General features: G+C 46.4%; 1 protein-coding gene across 2 annotated transcripts in view; it reads right to left on the reverse strand.

Moving 5' to 3' along the window:
* The window catches only part of Srgap1 (SLIT-ROBO Rho GTPase activating protein 1), a 270,798-nt gene extending 260,522 nt beyond the window's left edge, over positions 1-10,276 (reverse strand). For both annotated transcript variants that reach the window (XM_036169672.1, XM_036169674.1), the window contains exon 1: positions 9,528-10,276. In XM_036169672.1, coding sequence (XP_036025565.1) covers positions 9,528-9,594 — 67 coding nt within the window. In that variant the 5' untranslated portion in view covers positions 9,595-10,276. The remainder of the gene's footprint in view (positions 1-9,527) is intronic.
* Between the last annotated feature and the right edge of the window lie 2,601 nt (positions 10,277-12,877).

The following is a 12,877-nucleotide window of genomic DNA, read 5'->3' on the forward strand; positions in this document are numbered from 1 at the left end:
GAACATAAACATTAAGGTTAGGTGTGTTGGTACACACCTATCTCTTGTCAAAGTACTGGGGAGGCAGAGGCAGGAAGATCGCTGTAATTCTGGGGCCAGAATGGTCTGCATAGCAAGTTCCAGGCCAGCCAGGGCTACATAGTAAGTCCCTGCCTCAACAACCAAAAAAAAAAAAAAAAAAAAACCAGAATAATTGATACACTTGAACAAATCAAAATAACTTCGGTTTGCCAAGCAACATAATTTTCAAATGTCAAAACATAAGCTACAAGCTGAGAGAATTATGTTTGTAACGTAATAGACAACAGACTAATATGAAGAATGCATTAGAAATGAAATGAAATCTCACAAATCAGTAAGAGGCAAAGACATAAGTACTTCAGCTCTGAAAACAAATAGGCCGTGAACATGTGAAAAGATTTTCTCTCAGTAGCAATCTGAGTCATACAAATTAAGACAAAATACCATTTCCCTCTGAAGATTGCCTCTCCAAACATGTGTCTTCATGGCAACTGCCTGACTTACTCTTAAGTTGGCTCTCTCCTTGGAGGTCACTAGGCTATGCCTAGCTATGAGGCTATCTAGCTATGACTACATTTCCCAGCCTCCTTTGCAGCAAGGTATGGCCATGTGACTTGTCAGTTACATCAGTGGAATTTATATGTCTTATGAGTAGTTGGATTTCAAAACCCTGTACCTGCTTTTCCCTTGCCACAAGCCAGAATACAAACATATTCAAGACCTGGTTCCAGACAGGCATTCATGGTCAATCCCCTAAGCTCTGGTAGTACTACAAAGTAAAAGAAGACTGTATAATTTAATGGAGCAAAGAGATCCCTGGACTAAACACTGCACAGTGAGATGAGCTAGGAAGAGGCTTCTAGTGAGGCATGGGGACAGCACATTTCTCATCTCAGCACTATAGAGGCTGAGGGAGGGGGATTGCTGTGAGTTCAAGACCAGCCTGGGCTACTAAGAATGTTCCAGGCCACCCTGAGCTAGAAGGAGACTGTCTCAAAATAGCAATAATGATAGTGATGAGAATAATTATAGAAACATCTATATTTTTAAGGCACTGTTGTTATTTATTATTGTTGTTGTTATTTAGGTCTGTGGGTTTCAAGGGTTCTTGTTGTTGTTGTTGTTTTTGTAGGGTTTTGTTCATTTGTTTTGAGACAGGGTTGTAACCCTAGCTGTCTGAGAACTTGCTATGTAGACCAGGCTGGCCTCAAACACATGGAGTTCTGTCTGCCCAGGTGTGCCACCACATCCCCCTTTCTTTCTCTTTATTATAATAGTATAGCCTGTGCCTTAACTAATGTGGTCAATTCTACATGTTTTTCATGTGTGTGGTCTTCCCATTCTCCACTGGTAAGAACATAAATACTGTAAGCCTAGCAGACACATTCAGTATTTGGTACGTTATTGTTATTCAGGGCAGCAAAACTACAAACAGTTCAAATTTCACATGGAAAGAGGAAGCAGCTTGAGGTATTTTCATGTTCTGTAATACTATATACTAGAGATTATTTTGGGTAGGAATTAAGTTATAGCTGCTGATATTATTAAGTATTGACATAATATTAACTTAAAAATGGAAGTCATAAGAATATATACTGGTTTATTTCTAGTGCTAGAGATAAAAACTATGTCCTTGTCCAGACCAGACAAACATGTTGTCACTGACACCTACAGCATTAGCTACCTTTAAATATCATATTAAAAAAACTAATACACACACACACACACACACACACACACACACAAATGTGATGAATCTCACATACACAACAATCATCAATTCATAGACAAATCTTATTTTAGCCTTAATTCCTATCTCTCCATGGCTATGATAAAATAAGAGAAAAAAAACTTCCATGTTGTAATTTCAACCATAAATACCACAGCACATATTCTTAAAAGATAAAGAGTTATTAGATATGCCAAATTTATATTATCCCACATTTATTTCAAATTTTAATAATTCCTCAATACCGTTAAAAACTCAGTACATATTCAAACAACTCTACATTCTTCATATATCAAAGCTATAAGGAAATTTAATCCCAGCACTGGGGGGGGGGGCATAGGAAGGTGGAATCTCTGAGTCTGAGGCCAGCCTGGTCTACAGAGTGAGTTCTAGGACAGCCAGGGCTACACAGAGAAACCCTGTCTCAGAAAAAAAAAGATGCAAACTATTAAAACTATAGTGAGCTTTTAAAGAAAACAAATGATTAATACTAAATTCTAAACTGTTGGGTCAAAGTGGGAAAAAGAGAAAGGTATGTCCCCAAGGTGACAAGCATGGGAATTTCTAAGACACTGGCAACATCTGGTACCCAGAGATCATCTTTTTCTTACTCCTTTAGCTGGGAATGATCACAGTCTGTAACCTCATGTATGTGTCAGAAGGGAACATGGGGGGATGGGAGTGAGCAAAGGAACAGTGTGCTCCCCCACCCCCACCCTCACCCAACCCCCCCTCATCCCACCCTTGCCACCACCCACCCTCCACCCAAATCCTACTTGCTAAACTCAATGTAAAGGAGAACAAAAGCGTGTCACCGAGTCATAAGTAAGCAAGAGGTGTGGAAGTCCCTGTGGGTAAGTTGGACTGTCATCAACACAGAGACCATACTTTCCTTTATGTTATGGAAAGTGAGGCTGAACTTGGTATTCCAGCATGAAGTCGCAAGCAAGGCATAGCAGGATCCCAAAAGCAGGACCACGGAGCCAATCCCCAATAAGTAACTCTCTTCTTGCCCATGACGGTACTTTGTAAACCTGTGAAGTGTGTCTCCCCATGGGAAGAGGCCACAATGGCAGCCCCACACTCTAGAGTACCCAATAATGTTAGTTCTCATTATGATTATCTATAACGCGTATCACCATCCTTTTATAGACCTCTTCTTTTCAACTGTTATAATTCACCATGTAATAACTACTATTCAAAAACCATTATCAATGACTACATAACATTCCACGTGTACAAATTAGTCAATGCCAACGAAATCCACTCAGCCATTACTCACTGTTAAGACACTGCCACTATCCACAGCCCTGAGTCTTTCTAAAGAAGTTATGAAACAATTTTAATTCTACTTAATGTTGTAGTCATACTTGGTGGGGGAACTCTAGCTAATTCTGAAGGATTACCATGCTAATTTGGACTATAGATGAATTTTTATTTTACATTCTACTCTCTTCATTCAGTAACTGTTTCATGAAGCCCTGGTACAAGAGGTGGGGGAGATGAATCAACAATGATGTCATAAGAAATTGCTCTCGAGTGAATCAGAAGCAAATTGGCAATAAATGAAATTCTCATTTCTCAACTAAGTTATCAAATAAAAAATATGCATAGACCGCAAAAGTAGTTGGGTGTGGTTGTGCATGCTGTAATCTCAAATCTCAGAGGCATGAAGATCCAGGCTCCAAGCCATTATGGCACAGAGCGAGAGCAAGGCCAGCCGAGGATGCAGGGTGAGGTCGTTTCTCAGACACTATGGAAATAAGTCAGTGACTTTACTGGCATCGTAAGAATGTTTTCACTCACAGGTAAACCCAGTGAGTGGTCTACGGTTTTATTTTCCATGTAGCACCATTGAAGAGAAATAGAGAAAAATCTAAAGCAAAGTCCTAAGCAAATATGGCTGCCCAGTCTCAGAAAAATCACTTTTAGAGTTAGTTTTGTGCACTTGAATAAAAAAAAATAATAATAATGACCCAGAACAAAGTCCACCTTCATGCAGTGCTTTGTGGGGCTAGAGAGTCGGCTCAGTGGTTAAGAGCAGTGCAAAGGACCTACCTGGTTTGTTTCCCAGCACCCACATGGCCCCATTTGCAACTCAATTTCTAGAGGATCAGCTCCCTCTTCTGGCAACCGTAGGCACTGCAAGCATGTGGTGCACAGACACACACATAGACCAAACACCAACACACGTAAAATAAAATAAAACTTAAAAATCTGATCTTTTTTTTTTTTAAAAAAGAGTGTGTACTGCTCTTGCACAGGGCTCAGGTTCAGTTCCCAGCACCCACACTGGATGGCCTGGGACTCCAGCTCCAGGCTATCTGGACTCCCTCTTCTGGGCTCCTGCACACAGGTGGCACACATAAACTCAATGCAAGCACATACATACACATCTATAAAAATAAATAAACAAACCTTTCTAAAGAGCTTGGGAGCTGTCTTTCATGCCCATAGAATTTCTAACTTTAACTCCCCCAGGAACACTTCCATTCTAAGGTCCGTGTTCTTTCTGAGGCTAATTTGAGAGCTACCACGTATACAATGTATTTAGGTAGGGAGATTGGAGATTAGGTATCTGGATTTCAAAAGAGTTCTTTAAATCAGAACATAACAAGAGTTAGGTAAGACACAACTGAAATGATTACACAGTGACAATGACTAACATTTATTGTGCCAAGCCTGCATTCCACATTTCCCACAAATCACCCCCATGGCAGCCTCACCAGGACAAGGTAGTCCTATTATTATCCATGTCTTGTAGATGAAGAGATTGCATCCTCAATGTCACAAGCGTAATTAGTAGCAAGGCAGACAGCTACCACCAAGCCTGCACTTAGAACACCGTGCCTCAATCTCTTCCCATGAGATGTCAACTGGGCAGCACAGGAAGGTTATCAATAAATTAGAAAGTAACTCTGGATCCAGAAGGAACAATGTCTTCACATAAGTATCCATCAAAACCAGCAGACAAGAAACACAGTTTACGATTGCTTGTTTAAAATGTATCAACTTGGTAGCGTGAACAAAGGAACAATGTTACAACATGGTACTCCACACCTGAGATCTCCGTACTTGGGAGGGGAAAGGCAAGGAGAGTCGGGAGTTGAAAGTCATCCTCAGTTAGAGGAAGTTCCAGGCCAGCCAAAAAGGAGACAGCGAGGAAGAGGAAGGTTGAAAAGAAAAGTCCGACACAATCAGCTCCGAAACCCACAGCCTGGCTCCTCCTGGTCAACCCAGGAGGGGCAAAGCTATGGAAATGGTGGGAGCTGGGGTTTCCCAGCCCTTGTCAGACCCTAACCTTCTCTGTCTTTTAGAAGGACACGCCTTGTTCAAAATGGCCTCCAGAAGTGTTGGTCAATGGATTTTGTAATTAGGAAAGTTAGTCAGGTAGACAAATTGATGATAGTCGCTCCCATTAGTTTCAACAAAACAGCAAGGCCAAGTGTGTGTGTGCACATTCACCAGGCTGCTTTTCTTGACCTTAAAGGCCACCACGTGAAGCTGCTCTCTGGGCAAGAAAAAAAAACCCACCCAGTTAGAGATAATTTACTAACTTGAGTTGTTCATCCCACCCCCCACCCCCTCCCCCCTCCCCCCCACCCCTGTTCAACTGTGAGTCTTTCAGTGACTAAATCCTCAGTGGGTTAGTAACCTGCCTCCATCTACTTTGAAAGAGACCTGAAAGCAAACTGTCACTCCTCAAATGAGAGGGACCCCGATTCTAGTCTCAAGGAAGTCCCAGTTATATACAATTCTAGAGCTGTCAGGAGGCCTCACCACATCCTATGAATGACTGGGTTGGTCAAAAGCATGCTTGAAATCCCTCCCAACCATAAACGTTTCAGCTCCAAACTGAAACAGTTGGTCCCTTTCCAGGTTATATGGTGATGGTAAAGCAGATTCCATGACCATTCTAGGGACACATGTTTTAACTTCCCTCGTAAAGCCCACGGCATGACATGGACTCATGTCACCTTAAACTGGTATTTATGTTCCGCAGGGTACTGAAGTGTACTTTGTGTGCTCAGGTAGCAGAGTGGCCAAGGGACAACAGATTTTCCCGGTCCTTCCTGTACATGTCCCATGGAGCGGAATGTGGGGGCTGGGGTCAGGTTGCCACCCTAGGGGCTGCTATAAGCCCTGGCTGTCCATTCTGAACAACCAAGGTGTGCTATGACAAACCGATGTGCCGGGCGGTGGAGGCACACGCCTTTAATCGCAGCACTCGGGAGGCAGAGTCAGGTGGATCTCTGTGAGTTCGAGGCCAGCCTGGGCTACAGAGTGAGTTCCAGGACAGGCTCCAAAGCTACACAGAGAAACCCTGTCTCGAAAAAACAAACAAAGAAAGAAAAGAAAAACCGACGTGACGCGTCTCATTAATTCACCTCATAAAATGCATCACTTCTCACTTTGGGTTTTCACTTAGGTGACTCCCCATCCTTTCTCTACAGAATTACTGAGGTCGCTCAGAGAGACCCCCAGGTAATCCCCAAGGCTCCTGTTAGCCAATCAATCTTTTCACTGCTCATTTGCCAGAGGCGATAACAAGTAGACATTAGCTGTTGGGAATTTCATACACTTATCCACCACGCTTGCTTTTCCATGCCCAGCCCCCAACGACATTTTACCCCTAGATTCCATCTTCCTCCATTCTTCTTTCCTTCCTTCTCCTTTCTTCCCCTGCCCTTTCATTTCCTTTTTCTAAAATAGAGCGTCTCTGCCTCAGCCCCTCCAAGTGCTCTCTTGATTCTGTGTTTGAGATGCTGACCCTCTAACCAGCATGACATGGCCAGACCCTCTACTCCAAATTAACACGGGCCTTTCAACGGTGGCTTGGTATGCTTCTGTCCCTGATTGAATTGTTCTTTAACTATATGGATAACTCCTACCTCATCTTACAAATTTCTTCTATATTCATCTGATCATGGTTTTTAGTTTTCCATATTCTTTATTGAATTATAATTGGATTTCCCAAGAACTCAATTGACTCATTATGGAAAAAATTAAAAGCAAAGATGATTCCATCCACATCAGGACAGCCAAGAAGAAAAAAAAAAGTGAAAAGCTTGAACATTTTATGAAGCAATTAATATGAATTTTCATGACATCTTCAATTAGATTCAAAGACCCTAAGGACTGAGAAAATGTAAATTCCTCACAGATAAGAAAAACCACACCTGGAGACAAACCAGAGACCTACCCAAAATGAATGAGAGAACTAAACGCAGTTATGGCCACACACATGAAATTACATATTATTACCAGAGACTAAGGACCGCCCCAGGTAGTCTTGTTCTCAAAACCTTTGCTGGCAGCCACAGAGATAAAATCTAGGAGCTGAGTTTTCTGTCAGATCAAAATACTATCCCAGGAATTCTGAGGTAAATCCAATTGTTGTCAGGGAAATGGGAGACAGCAGGAAAGAACAATACCCAGAGTCTTGGGTTCTAAGTTGGAAGGTGGGAAAAAAAAAGAAAGAAAAGAGAAATCATCTGTAATGGAAATGGTTCAGAATCATCCATTGGCCTGCCTAAGCTACCCAGAGTTCACACATGTGGCTTTATTCATTGGGAACAGACTTAATTCTCCAACAAAGCCAGGTTTTTCCTTCAGCAACGGAAGAGGCCGGCTTCTTTTGTTTAGCATCAGATGAAGTAGCTAGCTGGAATTTAAAGAGTACTCCAAAATCAAAAATCTAAATCCCAGCCTGATGCCCGGCTGCACATCCCTTCAAGAGGTAGCAGGGAAGCGGAGGTTAGGAGCCCAGCGGTGCTCTCTCGGGCTCTCCTTCCTAAGGGGTCTGCTTCCCAGGACAGCTGGCTTTAAGCACTGTGAACACGCTCACACTCTCTAGGTTTTGCCCAGGAACACAGGTGAATCTCTGGCTGGGATTGACCTCACTGAATTAAAATACCCAATTCCCATGTTTGCATATGAATACAGTGAGCCAGGTTCCTCAGTACAGGATAAAGTCTGGCCACAGGGCAGAGCCAGGCAAGGCACGCAGGTTCACTAAAGCCCTAAACCTGGAACTGGGTGATGGAAGGGAGTAGGGCAAAGGTCACGTTTTGTGGAACTAAATTATCTCAGAAAGAATTTTTGTGCTCATGATTTTTGCTTAATTTTTAAATTCAATAGATACATTGTTAACAAATCCCATTTGATCTTTACTAAAGAAGGTGTATAACTGTCAGGTACTCACGTTATCACCTATCACAGAACTCATACCCTTGAAGAAATTAAGGCAATATTCAAACCTATCATCAATTCCTTTTTCATATAAGGGGTCAGTTACAGTCAATTGGCCTAAAGTGAGACATCCAGATCAGGGGAGGTTTATGGAAGTGAATTGTGCCAGCGGGTACTCCAAGGAGTCAGAAAACCAGACTTCTGGAAGACCCGCCACAAAGAGCCATGTGGAAAACCTGCCCAGGAAAATGGTGATTGTGAGCAGGGAATGAAAGGTTTTAGGCTGCATTGGGCATACTGGGGGAAAAAACTGTTATCCTCATTAGAAAGTTTACCTGACGAGGAGGAGAAAATTCTCTGATGATGTAACTTCGACATCAACACTAAAGAGTTCATGGGAGTGATCTTCATGACAGGCAGAAAGAATTCTGTGTTCCAAAAAACCACTCAACTCCACTCTAAAGGTCAGCCCTGAAATGTGTGTCCAGTTTGACTGTTACTTGGTCTCGAGAGTCACCTTCCCGCTCAGGTGACCCAGGATTCCCTGGCCCCATGACCTCTTCAGGTCTCCAAGCATTTTCCCAAGTTGACCACACAAAAGAACACTCAACACGGTACCTAAACATAGGTGTTGCTGGAACAATCTTTCTGAACTTTGCATTCAATGCACCACTAAACAGCAGAGATCCCCATGCTCCATCCATTGTCTCCATCAGGAAACTACAGAGACCACACTTGGGGGCAGGGACAGCAAACGCACAGATGTTTAGTAAAACTCCCCAGCGCAAACCAAAACACTTGAATTGGAGGGAAAACTATTTTTAAAAGTATGAAGTACAGAAAGGCTTGATCCACCTTAATTGGGTTGCCTTCAGTTGGCTATGCAAATGGACTGAAACTACTTATTCCTATGCTCACGCCTTCATTTCATATGCAAGCACCCTCCAGCAAACGATAAAGCCATATCCTCCCGTGAGTGTGAAGGATGGCACCGGATTCCTGCTATAAAGGAGGAGTCAGATTCCAGGAGTCGCCGTAGGTTTAACTGGCATGGCTTTGAGAGAGCTATTTTATAAAAGGGGACTCGCCCTACTAAATTAACAGGGAAAAGTGTGCATGTCGGAAACAGCCTTCACTCAGGGAAGCGCCCGGCCACTCAGTGTTCAGACTTTACAAAATGACTCCATAGAAAAAATATGCCGTGACAATGATTTCACATTAAAAAAAAGGGGGGGGGGGGTATGATGCTGATGATGACAACCAGGCAGGAACTCTGGGCGCTGCCGGCCTTGCCGAGGGAACCGCCAGCTGAAGGTGATTAAGTTCCAGCCAGTTGTCTCAATGTTGGAGGTGGGAGCTCCAGCCTGGGGAAGCCACCTGGTATCCTGTCCCAGTGGGTCTGATCAGGTTAAGACCGGCTTCTAGGACGCCCTGGGGGTGGGGGTGGGGGTTCAGCCAGGAGCCGAGCTGTGTCCCCTCGCCACCTTCCGCCCACGCAGACAACCAAGTTACACACGGGAACTCCAGGAACACAATGACAAGGGAAGGCACACAAAAGGAGCGAGGCAGCCGCTCCCACCCTTACCTTTCACTTGACTTTCATACTCGGCTATGATCTCTTTGTCCTTTTTGAATCGGCTCGGGGTGGACATTCTCCGGCTGTTCCGGGCTGGCTTTCAATGAAGGGGGGCAAGTTCTTGTCGGGTGGTCACCGGCTAGTCGCCAGTCTCCTTGGAGAGGCAGAGAGTTGCACTCCCTCTCGCCGAAGGAAGCCAGAGGCAGCACCCTCGAGAGGGACGGGTGGGACGGGAGGAGCGAGAGGAGGAGAAGGAGGAGGAGAAGGGAGAGGAGCGATTAGAGAGAGCCGGGCGCCGGCACCATGCTCCGGGGCTGAGCCGCCTTGGGCGCTGGCGAGCGGAGCCCCAGCCGGGGAGGCGAGCCGCGCAAACTCGGGCGAGCGTGTGGCTGGGGCGGGGAAGGGGGGGGGGGGGCGTCTCCCGGCCGCTTCCTCTACGGCCGCGGGGCGGACGCGGGGATCGCGCCAGCGCGGAGCACCATTGTTGAGACCCGCGCGCGCGCGGGGGTCGCGCCCCGCCGGCCACTGCCGCCTCCCTTCCTGCCTGCGCCCCGCGACCCGAGCCTGGGATGCCGCCGCCTCTGCCAACGCCCGGCAGGCCGAAGGGATGGCGTGTCCTCTCCGCGGGACTCGAAGGGCGGCGGCGGCGGCGGCGGCGGCGATCGGACGCGCCCGGTTCAGCCCCGGTGGAGTTGGCGTCTCGGGAGCCGGCGCCGCGAGGGTCCTCTGCCGCCTCGCTCGCCAGGCGCCTCCTGGGCTCTTTCTCCGCCGCCCACTGGCCGCTGCTGCCCCCTGGCGGCCGCGACCACACGCGCACCCGGAGCCGCGCCCCCTGCCCGGCGGCCGCCCAGTCCACGACGCGCGCTCGGCCCACCGCTCGCTCGCAGCGCCTGGAGAAGGGTTGGTGCTGCCGACCGCGTGGATTTAAGAGAGGCGGGGTCCTGTCGCCCGAGGGGACGGCGTTCCCGGGCCGACCCTTTCTCCGCCCTCGCCCTGGTCCCCGCTCCGGGCTCGTCCTGGAGGATGGATGCCCCTTGTGGCCAACCCGAGAGGGGCCCTGCGCACCCATCGGCGGCCGCCCTGGGCGGCGCCCCCTGCGCCTCCGCTCTGCGGGAGCTCTGTCCGGTGGACGACACATGGAGAGCCCTCTGAACTTGGGAACAGACTACCCCCCTTGCCGCCTTCCAACAGGGTTCTGGCCATGCTCTTTCCAGTGGTTGAGGTCCAGAGTTGGGTGTCACCGTAACGGACCCCAAGATGTTGGACCCCAGGAGAAAAACTGAACACTGGATGGCGAAGGACTTCCCTGTTAAAAATCAGAGAAGGAAGCTCTACATTTGAGGCAGGGAGGAAAACTTCTTGACACACCACATTCTCCATCTTAGACGCAGCTCAGTGCTAGGATGGCAGAGAAAGGGTGGTACAAATAGGAACCACCCACACTTAGGATGTTGCTAGCTTTCACCCAGCTGTGTTTACCCTTTAGGACCTTTCCTGGATCCTCTCAAATTAATTTCCTAAATGCTGTGGTCCTGATTTATCAAAGTGATAAGGCCAAGGCATACCTGTTGCCAAAATGTTTCCGCTGCGAGATCTAAGGGTCGTAGAGACTTTCAGACTCTGAGCATTCATTCCCGTTGTCAGTGATAAACAGTTTTTAGTGCTGGCCAAACACTAGCTAAGAGCAAAGGGAATCGGCATTGGGCACCTGTCCTGAGGGATCTCACCACACATTGCATAAATAAATAATTACAGGCAGTGTGGTAATGCTGTAGGGAAAATACTCTCATCCAAGTACAGGGTTTGGGGAGACAGAGGGAAGGAAAAATGGACTATGTGCATGAGGCAGCTGGGGAGGAAGAAACTCACAGAAGAATAGGACTTCAATTGCTAGTTTGCAGTGATGGCGAATTAACCCAGAGCCTCATGCATGCAAGGCTATCCCTGAGCCACACCCCCAGTTCCTGAGTTTAAAGTTTGACTAGTAAGTAGCAGGCAATCTTAGTGAGTAGGAGAAGACGCATTCCAGAGAAAAGACATATTTTACTCTGGCTAACTGCAAATAAGATCTCCAGAGATGCACTCAAATACTAGGTAGGATATAAGGTGAAAAATACTTAAAATTTTTAAACATACGCAGATCACACACACACACACACACACACACACACACACACGCATATATGCAGTGGCATTTTAAAATTGTTCTTTGTATCCATTTAATCTTTAGTGATATTCCATTCTGTAACAGAACAGAATGTAAGAGGAAGGCTCTTTTGTTTTGGACACAATGGGTCTCCAGTAGACCAGGCTGGCCTTGAACTTCTGTTTGTTTATTTGAGATAAGATCTCTTGTAGCCCAGGATGGCCTCAAATTTGCCCTGTAGACGAGGATGACCTTGAACTCCTGATGGCAGTTTCTACCCTGAATGCTTAGATTACAGGCAGATGCCCTCACAACTGTTCAGTGCTGGGGACTAGACCCAGGGTTTAGTGCATTCCAGCGAAGCACTCATCAGCTGAGCTCCAGCCCCAAAGCATGTTTTTCTGTTTTACTATGCAGATTAGACTAAGGAAGATTAGATACTAAGGAAGCAGTGGGCTAGGACTCGCCACTGAGCCCTCTGTGTCTAGAACTCGGGTCTGAGCTGCCCTGACTGCATGTGGATCTGACTTAGGAATCAGTACACAGGGAAGCTCTGGAATGTCCACTGCAGAAGCTGGAGAGGAAGCTCAGAGCCAACTGAGAGGGCCCTCCTGTGCCACGCTGAGCTACCAGACACAGTCCTTGGACAGCAGGGAGCCTTAAAAAAAAAATTTACTTATTATGTATACAGAAGAGGGCGCCAGATCTCATTACAGATGGTTGTGAGCCACCATGTAGTTGCTGGGAATTGAACTCAGGACCTCTGGAAGAGCAATCGGTGCTCTTAACCTCTGAGCCATCTCACCAGCCCGCTTAATTAAATTTTTAACTTGATTTTTATTTTTTTTTAAAGATTTATTTATTTATTATGTATACAGTGTTCTGTGTGCATGTACACCCGCAGACCAGAAGAGGGCGCCAGATCTCATTACAGATGGTTGTGAGCCACCATGTGGTTGCTGGGAATTGAACTCAGGACCTCTGGAAGAGCAGTGGTGCTCTTAACCTCTGAGTCATCTCTCCAGCCCAGCAGGGAGCCTTTTAAGTGGAGAAGTGCCGTGGTTAGGTTCATGCCTTGCCATGATAACTACTGGCAGAGCAAAGGGATGGGTTGGCCTGGGGAGAGGGAGACCCCAGGCAGGTAGTCCATGTGGCTGCCAATCAATGTCACATTTCAATGGGGTTCCTTCAAATCTAACTGGGATTCATATCG

This window comes from Onychomys torridus, chromosome 20 (assembly GCF_903995425.1).
Source record: "Onychomys torridus chromosome 20, mOncTor1.1, whole genome shotgun sequence".
Taxonomy (NCBI): Eukaryota; Metazoa; Chordata; class Mammalia; order Rodentia; family Cricetidae; genus Onychomys; species Onychomys torridus.